The 17,047-nt window shown below is 40.8% G+C and overlaps 1 protein-coding gene and 1 non-coding gene across 5 annotated transcripts in view; both read right to left on the bottom strand.

Moving 5' to 3' along the window:
* Positions 1–4,223: 4,223 nt before the first annotated feature.
* Positions 4,224–4,295, bottom strand: TRNAT-CGU. Its single transcript has one exon. It is a non-coding gene; the product is annotated as a tRNA-Thr (tRNA).
* A 6,883-nt stretch (positions 4,296–11,178) lies between these two features.
* MRTFB (myocardin related transcription factor B) overlaps positions 11,179–17,047 on the bottom strand; it is a 90,706-nt gene continuing 84,837 nt past the window's right edge. For all 4 annotated transcript variants that reach the window (XM_040575242.1, XM_040575239.1, XM_040575240.1 and 1 more), the window contains one exon: positions 11,179–16,622. In XM_040575242.1, the coding sequence (XP_040431176.1) occupies positions 16,084–16,622 (539 nt within the window). In that variant the 3' untranslated portion in view covers positions 11,179–16,083. The remainder of the gene's footprint in view (positions 16,623–17,047) is intronic.

The following is a 17,047-nucleotide window of genomic DNA, read 5'->3' as shown; positions in this document are numbered from 1 at the left end:
GCAGCCTCCCCTCAGGCGGGGCACAGGGCCGCCGGCACCTGTAGCTGCGGCGGGCCCCGGCGGCCCCCCGGCGGCCCGGGGCAGGTGGGATGCAGCCCCCAGCGGCCGCCCAGGTGGCGGGGAGCGGCCCCAAGCCGGCGGCAGGGCGCGGCCCCAGCGGCTCGGCCCCACCTGAGGGCTGAGGGGAGAGCGGGGCCCCGCGGGAGGAGCGCGCAGCTTACCGCGGGTCCCGGGGGAGCGGGCGGCCCCGGCCCCGGCCCGGCAGGGTGCCGGGCTCGGCAGGGAGGCAGCAGCCCTTCGGTCGGCGGCCGGCTCCTTCCGTTGGCAAAATCCTGACTCATTACATAAAAAGGATCGCCTCTGCCAGGCGCCCAGAAACATTTCTTCATCACGGTCACGCCACGAGCTAAACAAGAGGCCACAGCGAGGGGAGGGGGAGAAGCAGACGGGGAAAAAAATAATAAAAAAATCCAGAAGGTGGGGGTTTGGTTTTGTTTTTTTTCTTTTTTTTTTTTTTTTTTCCCCCCCTAAGTGCTTCTTCCTTTTAAAAAAGAAGAAAAGTGTAGGGAAAAAAAAAAAAGGCAGACCAAAGGAATAAGTGGAGATGTTCACGCCTGGCTGCCACAAAGACACCTCTCCCCTTCCTTCCCTCCCGCGCTCGCTCCTGCAGCCCCGCCACAAAGGCGAGCAGCCGAAGGCTCCCCAAATCCGCCGGGCCCGGGCTCCCCGAGCCGCGGTGGTGGGGCCGGCACCGGCCGAAAATTGTCAGTTTTTTTTTTTTTTTCCTAGAAACTACCTCCAAATATAGTACGAAGGAAGGGGCATTCCTAGAAATTCGGGAGACGTCAGAAAGGGAAGATCTGTGAAATTCAGCTTCGCTTCCTGCAGAGGGCTCCCAGCACAGGGAGAAAAAAATCAAGTGAGCAATAAAGTGCTTTTCATGCTTCTCTGATCAGATAATGCTTAAAAAAAAGAAGAATGGTAAAACAGTTAACTCGCGTTTCTGTGATAAGATCTGGGAGCTTTATATGGGAAGAAAGCTAATCAGTAACCCCCTTTCCTCATTTTTGACCAGTGTTTATAGATGTCTATCTCCTGTATTTACTTTCTCCCCCTGTCCCCATATCAGCCCTGCGCACACAGCAAATAAAAGAAACATGGGTATGAGTGAAAAATGGGCCAAATGGTAATGACACCTCCATGTGCCCCAGGAACACTAATTAATGCTCCTGTGTTATTTTAAACAGGCTTTGTGGGTTACATCTTTCAAGCTACACCAGTGTGAATAATTCATGTGATTGCAGTAGATGTGTACAATATTGCTGATCACATGAACAAGAATGTTGTAGGCTGGCTTTTATTTACAGGCCCCGATACGAAGAACTGCTGAGCACTGTCAGTCCCCGTGGCCTTACTGCTGTCTTAGTCTGTTAATTAATTCTGCTCAGCAATTCACAGGATTGGGCCGAGAGTGACAATGTGGATCTATACTTGCAGCGGACCTACATATCGTCCACCAGCCTCTGTTATTCCTTGTCTATCTCCTAAAGCTCTGTATTTGCTTTCTGCTTAAGCCTAACACCCAGTCCCTATTTAGTCCTGTCAATCATTTCAATAAAAAGCCATTTCTTACATTTCATAGGAAGCAGAAATGTAATTAATGTTTGCAAAGCACTAACATAAAAATTTAATTATATGCTATTAATTCTATAAAGATGTCAATGCATTTCTAATAAAGCATTATTTACTCAGCAACCTTTATAGAAAAGGTTTCTATATAAAACACAATAGCCAGCTTTTGGGGAAAGATAATGGATTTCAACGTGTGCAACTCTTGCAGGTTAATTGAATTCCTGTAATGAAATCCCCCTTAGCCATGCAAAATCCTTGGTTTTGTTCCTTGAATTTCATTATGACTGGCAAAGTCTTCTCTGCCCCCAAATCAGATGCAATAAAACCACCTGAGTTTGGCTTTACGTCTTTATTTTATAAAAACATTTAATCAAACTTGGTAATGGACACTTTGTCCGTCTGCAGTTTTGAAGGGGAATTAGCAGATGTCACCCAGCAGTCCTAAATGCGCTTTGACTCCTGAGGATGTTTTACCCAGTTCCACGGCGCCCCCTGAACAACCACGTCAAAACCCAGCCACAGAGAGCAGAGGCGTACCCATGGTGCTTAGGTAGCAGTAAGGCCGGGGTTGAGGTAGATTTATTGGAAGTAATCTCTTGGAATTCAAACCAGCTCCAGTTAATTGCAAAAAGGCTTTTTAAGCTGGCAGGCTTATTTGTGGCACGCCGCTCTCCTCTGCCAGTCACTCTCATTTCCTGAGTGAAAAGTGAATGGCAGCTTCAAGCTCGGGATCTTTGATCATTGAAAGAAATGGATGTGCTGTCCTCTGTTGGTCATACTGGTTGTCACATGTAAATTCAATTAACTCAGGCAGCACGAGACTGTTAAAAGAACACAGGTGATGAAATGACACTGAATTTGCTTTGCCTTCGATGTTCACTGATGAGACTGAGTGTGCCAATTTGGGTGGTTGTCACCCAGGCCATGGTGTGACAGGATGCACACATGCCACTCCCCACTTTGCTGATGGCAGTGTCCTTCTGCGAGTCGCACTGGGTGGAAACATTGATCTGCTCCCTGTTGGTTCACCACAAGCCCAGAGGAGTGAGCAGAGGCCAACACTGCAGCCGGAGGACCCACAAACCCGCGCTGATGCCCCCGGCCCCACTGGAAGGATGACATTGTTTCAGCGTGGCATGGCTTGTCACCACTGCTATGCACCCTAGATTAACACACCTCATCAGCCTGCCTGGACACTAAGGACACCATTTCTGATGGACTCCAGGGGTATCTTTAGGAATTTTTAAATTGGGGGGTTTATTAAGGCTAGAAACGCTGCAGATCAATCTGGAAACAGAGGTGATGTCGTCAATGAACTTGCAGTACAGGGTACAGCAAAAGATATTGAAGGGAAGCTCATCTTGACACGATGTATCCCCTAATTTCTACACATGTGCCCTGTAGCGCAGAACCACAGGCCTCAAGCCATTGTGCTGCGGAGATGCAGCTGCAGCTCTTGTGCGTACCTGGTTTAGTCTCATAAATGTATTTAAAGAAACAAGCAAGTATTGTGTGTGTGGCTCCGCTCTCGGCTTATCCCCGAGGCTGCAGTAACACAAAACAGCATTTATCAGATACATGTTTTGTCCTTGAGTTTGATTTTCCTGTCTGGATTTGAAAACCCTCCATGAGAGCAGCTTCAGGGACACTCCCTGTCCTTCACATCCATAAGCAGAAATATCTGAGAAAACAGAAACTGGTTTAGAACATTCTGGGTTGTAATTTTGCATGTTCTGCATGCTGGAAGTGTCACTGCTGAAAATTAATAATTTACATTTTTCTTCTCTCCAGGGAGCCTGGGCAGTGTTGTCATTGGTTGCACATGTGGAAGAGTTCAAAACCAAGCTGGAAGGTGTGCACGAGGATTTCGTCTTTGTGGACGCTTCATCACATGAGGCCCCATTTGCTTGTGGGCTCGTGAATATTGGCAGTAAGCTAAGTGTAAAAAAATTAAATTTTAATTACATGTAATGAATATAGTCTGATTGTTTTCTTAACAATAAGCCCACACAAAGAAGCCTGAGACACAATGAATGTTACCACCCTTATTTAAATCAAAATACAACCTGAAGGATGATTTTGACCTACCAACAGAATTCACCAAGTGTAAAAGATTTCACAAAATCTCATGTAAATAGTTATCAAAACATCTGCGTTCGTTTAATTCCAGACAACAACGCTGCAGAATACATGAGGAAAAAACCCAAACCCCCCAAAAAACCCCGTCACGCTGGGCCGGGTGCCGGAGCTCAGCGGCATTTTGCGTTCTCGCCTAACGCCAGACGGAGCTGGTCGCCTCACGGGGGGCTGCTGCCTTTCCACCGGCGGCAGGCGGGGGGCGAGCCCCGACCCTCCGGGGTGCTGAGGCGAGGCCGGGCCCCCTCCCGCCCTTCATGGCCGGGGCTTGGCGGGCACGGCCGCGGCCGCGGCGGTTCCTCAGCGTCTCGCCCTCTCCGGGATCGGCCGCACCACCCGCAGCTCGCTCGGCCCGCGGCATTTTGCGTGTGGGGACGGGGGCTCCGCGCCGCCGCCCTCCCCCAAAAAGCATCGAGGGGCGAGATCTGCACCCCCAGAGCCACGAGGACCCACCGAGGCACGGACGGGGTTCGAACCCGTGATCTTCGGTTTACGAGACCGACGCCTTACCACTTGGCCACCGCGCCTGCGTTGGAGGGCCCGCCCGACGCCTTTCTATCGCTGGCGCCGCTCCCGTGGCCGTGCGCGTGCGCGGGCACCTGGTGACCGTTGGGCGTCGCACGGGGGGATGCGAGCGGCCGGGCCCCTCAGGCGCCGTGAGGGAGTAGCCGGGGACTGCGGGATCTGAGGGGTCTGAGGGGACCTGAGCGGGGCTCTTGGGACGGCCGCACCTGCCGAGGCCGTGCTGCAACCGTTTTTATTAAATTTTATTTCCCTCTGCCGGGAGATGGCACTCTTACATTAGTCAGGTTAGAAGCCAGTAGTCGTCCTCGGCCCGAATAGAGGAGCTTGGAGAGGAGGAATAAAAAGCGGGAGTAAAACGTTCCTCCGCCGAGAAAATAAGCATAAATGCGAGCATTAGCATAATTACACGATAAATGGTGAATTAAGCGCACTTTGTAGAAATACAGTTTAGGTGCCTGGCGCTTGTACAGTGTAAAAACGTAGTGTACAATGCAGAAAAGATGCATCTGTTCCTCAGTGGACGTTTTTCTATCTCCTGGATCTGCGTTGGATATTTCCTAGTGTCAGTGGGACACAAAGCTTTCAGTTTTCTTCTACTGTTCATTGTGGAGAACCTTTTAAACCCCCTGCAAAGCCTTTGCAGGGCAGCCAGGGAGTGTTGGTCCTTTCTGGATGAAAGGAGCTTTGTTTGCTGTCCTGGGGGGATCGGGCCCAGCCACCATTGGTCATCCCTGTCTGTGTGAAAGAAGCGTGTAAATCTGCTAAAAGAGGCACTTTCTCAACTAAAAAGTTGGGATTGGCATTGCTAATCTGATGGTGGCCTAAAGTGGGTGTGCCAAAAGGATCCTCATGCTTGTGGGATGTTCTTTGAACTGCAGTCACCAGGCAAGCCTGTGGCCTAAACGTACAACTAAACTTCAGTTTGTTTAGGAATTGCCATGTGTCAGCATCTCCACGATTACTCTATGCACACTTATGTTTCAGCAAATGCAGAGCAATTTGAACTAGTTTCGCTTGCAGTCAATTATGTCTAAACTAATTTAACTTAGCTTCCTGGATAATCAGCCCAGGGTGTGCCCAGTGCTGCACTGGGCAGGCTGTCCCAGGGGTGTTTCATTCTGTTCTTCCAGCCCTTGGGGCAGAGAGCTGATGGTCTGGGCAGCCCAGATGCTGGAGTGTATCTACTAGTCTGTATGTTGCTAGTCTCAAATGACGTCCCCAGCTCTGGACTATGGAAAATGAAGTGCTCACGAAGCCAGGGCAGTACTGTTTTGTCTGGTCATTTGATCACTGCAGTGCTTCACGGTGTGACGATGTGTAGGAATGGACGTGAAGGCTGCTGTGCTCTGCTCTCACGGCTGCTGCTTCGATGATAACAAATGACTATGCAGGGGCAACGCTTTTAGCTGATGAAGACGGATTTTTAATAAATCATGTATGACTGATGTCCTTGCTGTTTCTGGCCTACTGGCTTATTTGAAAATGTGGACTTTTATCTGCTGTATTTGCCGGCTGTAACTTGTCATCACAATTCCTGTGAGGCCCCACCTGTGTTTGATTTATTGGTGGTTTTTGTATCTTCTTTGTGAGGTGAGAAGTAATTTTGTGTGGGAGGAATCCAAGAGGAATATTTGAATGACTTGTGAAATTCATGAAGGTTTTATCTCTTTACATTTTTGAAAGTTTATTCAGATGGCATCAGAAATAGCATTTAACTGTAAAGCAACTTCTAATGCTGAAGTTCTTGTGTAACTGTATGGGGAGATGGGACATTCAAGAAGAAATCATAATGATCTTGTCAGTAGACTAAGAAGAAATACTTGATTGGGTTTAAAGAAAGTTCCCGTTCTTCATGAGCATAACTTCCTCGGTGCTTCTAGGAAGAAGAATGTTAGTATCTATCTAAACAAAGTGCTGCTTAAGGACGATTTTTAGGAACAATAGTTTTTTATGACTTACACCACAGACAATTACACATTTTAAAATCCAAATGAAGTTTTTATGTTGTAGTCTGGGTAGCTCCTAGATATCAATTAAGAAAAGAACACTACCACCCCAAAACCAAGAAAAACAAGCAAGCAAGCAAACAAACAAAACAAAACAACAAAAACAAAACAAACAAACAAAAAACACAGAAATCCACAAAGAAACAGCCCACTTTATTTTTAAAGAGAACCTGGGGGGTTGTGTGGCACTTTTGATATGGTTAATCTAGATCCCTAACATCATTCCCATGCCTCTTTCTCTATTGGCAACCTCTCAGTGGTGGCAGGATGTACAAACAGATGTGGGGTTTGTCTCCTGTCTGGCTCTGGAATGACAGTGTTGCTGAGCTCACCCTGGCAGTTTTGCAGGGGGTCGGTGCATACTTAGGCAAAACACAGGCCATGCATTTCTCCCCTGTGGATGGTGATGCCTTAACCAAAACCAGCATGTCTGAAAGCGAGTGAGATCTCTCTTTATGGGAGTCCTTGAGACCAGAGTATTTGACACAGCGTTCCTGTGTCAGTGCTTTACCTTCTGGGTTCCTTGGACACTGTGGCTTCGTGACTTTACCCCCTTCGAGAGGGGACTGAGAGTAGGACATCCTAGAACGATGTTCCCAGAATTACCTTTGAGGGCAGGGGGCTTGCTGAGACAGACCTGCTCACATCAGAGATTAATGGAGAGGACTCACATGTGCTTTGGATCTGTCAGATAATAGATTTCTGATTCTTCATTCATTCTGCTGTATGTATGGTTTCTGTCTGACTCATCCTCTTTTTTTTTTTTTCTGTTTTTGGTGTTCCAATTTATAGCTACAAGGACTTGAGGTGAATGTAGTTAGCAGAGGACCAGATAGATTCTTGGCTACTTACTCCAGTCTTTGTTTGTTATCTCGGGCTATCATATCTTTAGGATAGAGAATATTTGACTAGTTTTGGAAAGTTCTCCTGTAAAAGGTTTCTGCTCATGTCTCATTTATACTTTTTGGAGGGTTTTGCCCAACACACTATTGTAGTGTTTCTCAGGATTTTGATACAGGATCTCTTTGGTGACAGATATTATCTAATTTTTGCTTAACTCCAGCTACCTTAATACAGAAGTTAAAAGACTGAATCACTTTATAGTTCTATTTGAAAGTGTCTTTTATGCTGGTCATTACCCTTGTTTGAGCTCTGTGTTGAAAGCCCTTATTATTTGTGCTGAATCCTCCTTGGGGAGCTTACTGTTCTGACAAAAGCTGCTTTAAAACACAACCCAAATTTACTAAAGGAAAGTCTTTAGAAGGCTCTGACACTGAAAAGATGATGTCAGAGATTTTGCCCAAAAAGAGAAAACAGCATTTATTTATTTATTTATTTTTTCCTTCCTAAGCATCATTCATATGAAATGAAGCTGTTGCTTTAGGACAGATCTTTGTTGTCTATTTTAATGTACAAGACTAGGGCTTTCTGAAAATCTCCCTGTTCCAAGGAGACGGGACAACAGTCACACAGTATTTGTGCACCTGTATAACTGTGTTCATACGCTGTGGGGGTGCTGCTATGCTCCTCAGTTACCAATTAGCGGAGGTCAGACTTTGTCCTCGCTTTATAAAAGAATGTTTCTTTACACTATTTTCACTTTTAATCAACAGCAGTTGTCTTGGAGGGATTCAAGAACAATGAAGTGCTATGGCAGAGTGATCCAGCAGTCCCAGTTCTGCAGAGAAGGCTGGAGACTCATTGTCAGGTAACTTGTGGATCAATTTGGTTTTGTCTCCTGTCTTGCTCTAGAATGACAGTATTGCTGAGCTCATGCAACACTTAAAGGGAAAAAAAAGTTACATCTTAGATGCTCCCCTTTATTTCTTTGGTTCTCTTTTAGAATGTTCTCAAAGGGGTTGTAGACTATATTGTGGTGCATGGGGAAATGTGTACGATTTCTTTGCTATCAAGGAAAAATCACAAACACAAATGTTCTAAGAAATCCATCATTTTTAAGCACCATTTTTATAATACACAACCAGCAAATAGGCAGAAGTAGATAACATTTAAAGTTGTACAGAAGAAAGGTTCTTGTGTTGATAGCCATTTGTAGAGCATGGTCTAATATATTCAGTTCTTATTGAAAGCCAGGCTTTAGCTTGTGGAAGAAGTCAATTCAGCATGATCGCAAGCTTCAACAGCCCTCCCCATGTTGGTGTTTACTCTGTAACACTAAAACGAGCACAGTTTGTGGGGGAGGGTTATGTGTTTATATATCTCTGTAACATTATCAAAATACTAAATTGCCAGTTGGGACCCAACAAGAGATTTATCACTGATACACTCTAACTATATACTACTAATTCTGCAATGCACAAAGGCATAATGAAAAACTGCTGCTCTTGTTTTCCGATGTTTGTGTTCGGAGTGTGATACCTGAAGGTGAGTTTGTGGCACATACAGCCTAAAAACTTTTAGAGTGATTTAAGTTCATACAGAAAAGGTATTTTACAAAACTTACAGGGCATATTGTTCAGTTTTATGGGTTACTTCCATATTGATAGTAGATGTGGTTGTGTAATAAATCCTAATGTCATCAGCATCAAACAGCCTTTAATAAAGAAAGGGTGGGTGATCTATTATGGGGATTGCTTCCACATGGAAATATCATAGCAAAAAATGAAGCAGCTTCATGATGAAAATAATCGTGTGCAAGTTGAAAAGCTCATAGCACTTTCTCCTGAAGAAATGCATAGGGCTGTTTGTTCTAAAACATAAGCTGAGCAGAATACAAAATGCAAATATGAAATCCCACAATCCAGCACATCTCAAAAACTTTGGAACAATCTAGGAAAGTCATGAATGAAAGTTGGTATAGCCCTGTCTACATCACAAATCACTTTCTAATCCTTTCTGTGACTTACCGTTTTGAAATATCCCTTATTTTCTCATAGGATAGACTTATGCTTTGTACTTACTTGGGTTTTAGAAATTCTCTTCTGTTGTTCAAGAATTACAGGTAGGTCCTAACCAGAAAAATGGTACAAACACTATTCTGTTCTTGTTTAATCCAATATTAGTACTATAAAGTATCTTGTAGCTGATGAGAACACCCCTGTAAACTTACTTGGGCATTATTTCTGTCAGTGACACTGTGACTCAGTTGGGAGCAGAAGTCTGTGTTACAGGTGAAATACAATCCAGTAATCTGCAGCTATATTTTAACAGCTTTTGACTTAATTCTATGAGGCCTTAAAGGTTCATTTGCGTAAGTGAGCAAAATGTTGCGGTAACAGCTGAGGTTACACTAACAGTCAAACACACACAGCAGCCTACCTGGGGAATGTTCATAAGCTTGTCTGGTCTCACAGGCACAGCTTTGTAAGAGACGTAGTGCTGTGGCCTGATCTGAGCAGGTCATTGGAACCAATCCCTCTGCTCCAGGGCAGTGACATGCCCGAGGCAGCAATCATTCACAACAGGAGTGGGTGCCGATCAAATGCCTCCTTTGTTCTGTATTTTGAGTTGTCCTTTTTCTTCCCTGAAAAACCTCACTTGGAGGAAGCTGTAGGTTTTTCCTTCTTCCTTTTTCACCCTGGCACTGTGAGGCAGAGCAATATCAGAGTATCGTCTCGCTTTTGCTCTAGCTTTTACACCTGACTCAAAGTCAGATTTAAAATGCGTTTAAGATGTGTGGCAGGTTTAAGATGCGTGGCCTATTGTTCCCCTCTCTACCAGAAAAGGATGTTGACTAATCCGAGATTATCTTCAAGAGAATTTTGCAAGAGACTTGACTCTCAGTGGCTGACAAAAACATGTACTAGAATCATTACCCATACTAATTTTTTCCTAGTCTTACCACAGCTTCCTGATTTTTGATGGATTTTTCTTTTTGATGGGATGGGTTTAAACTAGTGCTTGTTCAGTGATCTTTTTAGTACTCCCACAAACAGTCAATGCATACATTATGTAATTTTAAAGTCTGCTCTGGTGCTAGACTTTAGAGGACTTACATGAAAGGCTATTTGGCTCATAATGGAAAACAAAAAAAATTAGGAAACATGCAAAATTACTCAATACATCTCTGCAGTTAGTATGCTGTCAGAGCAATTACCACATGGTTACTCTTTGGATAGCCCAGGAAAAGTCATCCATTCCAAACTGTACTTACCTTCTAAAAATTACTGTGTAAATGTTGGAATATTTTTTGAAAGCTTATTTTTTGAAGATTGGATTGAGCCAAACAAAAAGTCATTTTTTAGTGAACTAGTAAATAGATGAGGTTTAGGGGATGGTGAACCTCAGCAGGTGCACATCATGAAAGTGAGATGACATTAAGTAAGGACTGTATGGCTCACAAGCTGTGTAAAAGGTCATTGTTTACAATTGTTTTAATTTTTATGAAGCCACTTCATTTCAAATATATTGAAGAATAGCACAGGTCCGATGTATGCATTACATAAGATAGTTTGGAATTCATACACAAATCGGGATTTTTTTTTTCATGACAGAAATACTGAATAAAACACTTATTGAAGGTAAAAGAAAGCTTTGCCTATTGCTTTTGTCCTGATCTGTTTGAAGGTAGTTAATAGCTCTATAAATCAGGGTATCTGCATCAGGGTTCTTACCTTACATTTTATCGAGACAAGAATAAAACAGAGAAGGAGCTAACATACTGGTATTGTTTTTTGAAAATAAACAAAAACTTTGGAAGTTCAGGACGTCTTTACCCTTACAGATTTTGTCTGACTCTAAAGACAAGCCGTCAGGCTTTTGGAGTTTGTTGTCTAAGTCCAGATTTCATTCTCATTCCTTTCTGTGAGAAAGGTACTGGGAAGCATAGTCAAAATGTTTTTGACCCACAAGAATCAAAATTTCAGTAACTATTGAAATGGCATTTTTTGCTTTTAGTAAGTAAGCACAGACAACTAAACACAGTTTTCATTTTTTATTTGGGACACTTAGCAAAAATGCTGAAATATCAAACATTTCCTCAGTAGCTACAATATTGCCACTATGTACAAAATATTTGATAAATGTACTACACATATAAAAATACAGTATGCATTACATATATACAGTACAATGTGCAAAACATATGGCATTCAAACATATGGAATTGATTTTAGGGGTGCAAACAGCAAATACAAAGGCATCATGGTTTCTTATAGAAAGGCAATACATAAACTGACGCCCTGATTGCCATAATTTGCATTTAGTAAAGTAGTGCTTAAATGAAGATGGCCCTAGAAACAGGTATCTATCTTCTTCTTTTCACAAAATGAGATGCTAAGACATAATTATGACTATGAAAATAAGAAGAGAAACACCTACTAGGGTTAGCGTTATTTCTACTGCAAGCAGTACTGTGAGGAAAATCCCATCTGGAAAAAAAGCCTGTGCTAATACTTAATACAAATTTCTCAAACAACAAAAACAAATCTGCACTGTTAAACATCAAAAACAGCTTTGAAAATATCTACATACTTAATTTTAAAAAAGTATGGGTAATACTTCCGGGGATTTACTTTCCTATGCTTCAAAATACAAAGTGCCTCCTTTGGCAATATAAATGGCAATGCTTTGGTTCCTATTTAAATTTTTATATTACTATAATTTAATTTAGACTGTCTTTTGAATATCTGAGCTGTATTTTTTTTTATAAAAATAGTGTGATTATATAGTTTTTAACCATTCCCTGCCTCTTAGTGAGAATTTGCTCTCATAGCAAGAATGGCTTTTTTGGCTAGATTTCTAAAAATGCATTCATGCGCTTTTAAGTTATATGTCTATATATTCAGTATTAGACAGTACAGGATAATGTAGGTGTCTCTTTTTTGCACTTTATATTTTTTTTTTGTAGCAAATAAAAGGAGTATTTGAGATTATTTCAGGTTTTAATGGATATTCTTTATTGGCCATGTATATACTATATGCAAGTTCATTCCACGTATCTCATGCAAAAGAAAAACTTGTAGTGTGGTCTAGAAATCATCAAAAGGCAATTTAAGAGACCACAAAATAAAGCGATCCGACAAAACGTTTACTAGAGATAAGTGGAAGATCTTTTTTTCCAGTTTTAATAGAATTTGCTGTAAGTTTATAATATACTGAAGATGCCATCCAAGTAATTGTATACATCAGTGAGCTTTATTGTGTTTTGATTACATAATGCCCTTCCAGTTAAATGTATTCTGTGATTGCATTTTCTCTGCCTTGAAAGCAGTTCAACAGCTTGTGCTTGGTTTCCAATTATGGTGCCTACGCTTTTCAGGCAACTGAATGTTTGAGATTATGTAACAGAAAAGTTTAAAGCTGAAACTTCTGTTTTGATCACCTGCTTCCTTGCAGGTAAACCCTGTTGGTGAATTTAGAAATACCTTGAAAAGAAATTTCAGCATTAAGCATTGATTGCTTCTAAAAGCTGTGGCCTCAGCTTTTTAACAGGCTGATTCTGCAAGCCCACACCGCTGGATTAGACCCTAAATTTCTGTAAAGAACAACTGCATAAACTGATTTTATTCTCAGATACAACTGCTAAATTTATGACAACGATTCCTTAACTATTTGTAATGTTAAATAAAATTTTGACTGTAAACTTAGTTGCCTTAACTAATGCTGTATGGCACTAAAAGTGTGTAACAAATACCATTTCTGTATTAAATGCAGGATGCTACTCCTCTTGATTAACATTAGCCCTGCAAAACATGGCCAAGCTCTCTCCATGTCTAGAAGTGTAAACACCAACTTTTGAATTTCACACTGATAAAACGGTATTCTTAATTATTTTGTAAGCATTTACTAACAGCACATTTAATATTACGTCCTCTGTTTGCATATTGCAGCCATTTTATGGCAAATTTAGTGCCAGTGCATTCCTTTGCAACTGTTCTCTTAATGAGAAATATTCAGTTCTGTACAGTCAAACTGCACAGTCATGATTACATTTCTAAGATGTGTTGTATTTGTGTTACAAAAATTGTCATGTAAAACATGCACACACAAAAATCTAAGCAAAATCTATTTCTGCCATAACTGGCGTATATAACTATGGCAAATATATCACATTCCAGAACAAAGTCTAAAGCAAACCATTATATATAAGGTTTTAATACACATAACCCTGAAATATACAAAAAAGAAAAAAAATCACACATTCCCTACACTAGAGTATTTGTACTTTAAAAACTAAAATGATCCCTTAATTTTTTTTTTATTATTATTATTTTTTGCAAATAGACTTTTAGAGTAAGAAAGCTATACTGTACTGGTAACAACACATCTCAGCTGTTTAAGTTTATTTCTGCACATAGATTCCTATGGATTAATTAACATCCTACACTGCCAATGAGGATAGTTTTGTAGCAAGATGACTTTGCCAGTTTTAAGCAATATTTACACGCACATAAAAAATGACAGTACAGTTGCTCTAGGTTAATTTATCCTCTAGCAATAAATTTACTTGCCTCTTATTTAATCAGGAGGCAGGGTCAAAAAGGGGTCATTCTAACCATACATACGTGTATGATGTGTGGTGAATCACACATAATACATTGACAGTACTGTAGAACAATATAAATTTCATTCAGATTTGTTCCTATCAGACCAAGAGTCTTTATTTCTTATTTTAGTAATAGCTGAGGGCACTTAGTATCTCAGAGTATTAGCTCCCAAGATAATATGATGAAAAGGAATGCAAAAAGTTGGATCTATTTGTCCAATGTTATTAAAGAATCATATAGCATCAAAATTTAAGGCAGACAGTCCACACATGATATTGTACTCAAGTATAGTAGGCACAGCAAGAATGGATGTATGTCTTTCAGCTTTTGTAGTGAAAATCTTCATAGATTGTTTTTCTGTCCTTGAAGTAAATCCTGGCCAGTAAAACTACTGAAGATATATAATGATTTAAAGCGCAGGTGGCTGATGTGATGCCAGTTTAAGCTCTCAATCATTGATATAATTCAGTATTTTATCTGAAGTCAATGGAATTTTCTAACATTGGTAAAACAGACTGCACTGGTTATCTGGAGACACAGAACTTGCAGATAATTCCACAAAATTTTATGACAGAAGTATTTACTTTGATATTAACATGATTTTTTTTTGATGTGATACAGGTTACTAAGCAGTTAAAAGGTACTTTTTGTTTTGGTACTGTTTGATACATATTGTTACTCCAAGAAGTAAGCAAAAGCTTCATGCCATCTCAAATTTTGTTCCTACAGAACTTTGGATTTTGAAGTTTGGTGTTGAGGAAGGCGTTCTGAGATAAGATCAGTTTTCACACTGGAACACATATTTCCTTTCAATTGTTCATGAAATAGGGGACTGTTTCCTTTTCTCTTAATTTAGAAATTTCCTCACGGAATAATTCAAATTGTATTTGATTATAAGCCTACGTCATCCATGACAACATTTAACAGCTATCACCTGAGATACAACTATGGAATTTTGAAGTATTTTGCTTATACTAGCTTTTTTTTTTTTTTTTTTCCTGACTGCTTTCATAATAGACTGAGGAACAACAACTCAGGGCTTAAAAGTGTATTTTTACGTGCTGTGCTATGAGTTAAGAACTTTATTTCCACTGTTGTCTATACGTATGAAATATGCCTTCTCATCCCAAAACAGTATATCCTGATACTGCTTATTTGTCTTTTATAGTGTTCTGTGTGTGCTATTTAGGATTCTTACTGAGCAACTTCTGTTTAGCTTCCCTGATGCTATGTAGTGGTAGACAAGGCTATTCAATAGATACAGATTCTGTTAGAAATGATGGTTGTCCTGTCAGTACTGTCCTGCAGCTTGGCCTGATCCTACAAACACCCTTCATTGAGGGCATTGGGACTGTTCTTGCACAGATGTTTGCAGGATCATAGAGCATAACCGCATTAATTAAACTTTTCTACTTCCTCCATATCTTCTAATATGCTGAGATACTGTATTCGATGAACTAACAAATATCCTCAATGATAAATTAAATTAGGACATTTATTATTTTCATTATGGTAATCTGTTGCTTAAAGACCACTGTTCCCCTCTGTTCACAAAAATAAGCTATACAAAGTTGAAAAGAGTATACAAATAACTGTCTGATATACACATTAAAACCTAGCTATTAAATCCAGAGCATTGCAATAGAAAATTCAGTGTTCTCAGTATTACCTGGCCTAGCTACAGTGGATTTCTTGCAGTTACACTTAATATCCCTTTGGATGCAGTTAAATTCTTCCCTCATGATTAAAGAATGGGGGAAGAGTTTTAAAAACCACAAAACCAAAATATAAAAAAACTTGAACAAATTTAGAGACTAGAGATATGAAATTTCACTGAACCAGCCAGTGCTTCTACTTGCCTTTGCCCTCACAATTCATTTTGAACCTGGCTCAGGCTATCCACAGGAACAATGAAGTGCAGTGATACCTCACCCTCTCTCAAACGACATCTCACTGGGTCAATACAGACATTTAAGCCTCACTTTTTCTTCTCTAAGATTATCCACTTTGTGTTGTTCATTTAAGCATTACAAAGTCAGAGACATAACTTTTCATATATATTTGTGATGAGTTTCCCACGGGGTACTTCTAATCAGTAAGCACAATCATCCTTTCTTGACTTGTGAAATACAGCTTCCAGAGGGCCCTGATCTGCATTAATGATAGGAGCATAAAGTAATTCACCATTGTAAACTTGAACATCAATAAGGAATTACTTTCAAGCATTTGTTCTTCCAAACATTGCTATCTTAATTATCTTAACTGCAATCAGAATAGTGTAATAATGGACCTCTGCTGGAAAGAGATTTGCCGCTCACGTTCTCATTGCCTATAGCTTAATCCCAGTGCAACTGCAGGTCTTGTGGATCTAGAAAGTCAGTTGAAAACACGCTGGGGGCAGTAGAACTGAGAGGGGTAAGTCCAGATGAGGAGCTGGGCATTGTAATGTCTAGCCATTCCATATTGTCTAAATTTGTATCAGGAAGGTCAAGAGATAGACAAGAATTATTAGTGGTAAACTGTGGGTCAGATGTTTCCATGGGTGAATGAGAGTGATCTAAAATGCTGGAGTGATTAAGCAGATCATTCTGGAGGTCTTCAATTAAAGAAAATGACTCTCTGTCTTCACTGCTGCTTGTCAATTGAGGAATTTCATTACCTGAAGTTAAAGTTCCATCCAAGAGGGCTTCAAGCTGATTTTCCAGACTTATAGACAAGCTGGTTGTCGGTTCTAAGGACACAGGAGGAGGGGCCATTTGGATTTGGGGTGGGGGGCGGGATATCACTGTGTTCACTGGCATTGTAGTGATGTTGGCTGTTACTGGTCTCATTTTAGAAATGGGAGATGGTTCCTCCTTTATTGGAAGGGAAATCTCTGTAATAAAACAAACAAACCAGAATTCAAAAAAGATAATGACATATACTGTAAAACTTCTACACCTTTTTTGCCCACTTTGAGATGTACCTACAGTAAACTCAATGGAGTAAGACTCATTTTGCTGTTCTGATAGTACAAACACTACGTATACATCAGACTAAGTATGCCAGATACTCTGTGAACAACAAAATATTTTAAAACAAATTCTGGAGTTCTGCTTTCAAGTAATACTCCAGCTGATGAGAATACTTGTATCAGTGAGAAAAGGAATAGTTCTCTAGATGACAGCTTTACCTTCTTCATGTTTATAGTTCTTCTAACTAGGATAATTATAGAACCATCTATTTCCCTACATAGGAAAGAGTATCTGAACCAATTATCAATTCCATACCTGTTTAATTCATACTGTGTCCACTGTGACG

Source organism: Cygnus olor, chromosome 15, assembly GCF_009769625.2.
Source record: "Cygnus olor isolate bCygOlo1 chromosome 15, bCygOlo1.pri.v2, whole genome shotgun sequence".
NCBI classification, from domain to species: domain Eukaryota; kingdom Metazoa; phylum Chordata; class Aves; order Anseriformes; family Anatidae; genus Cygnus; species Cygnus olor.
This window is presented reverse-complemented; position numbering and strand designations above follow the sequence as displayed.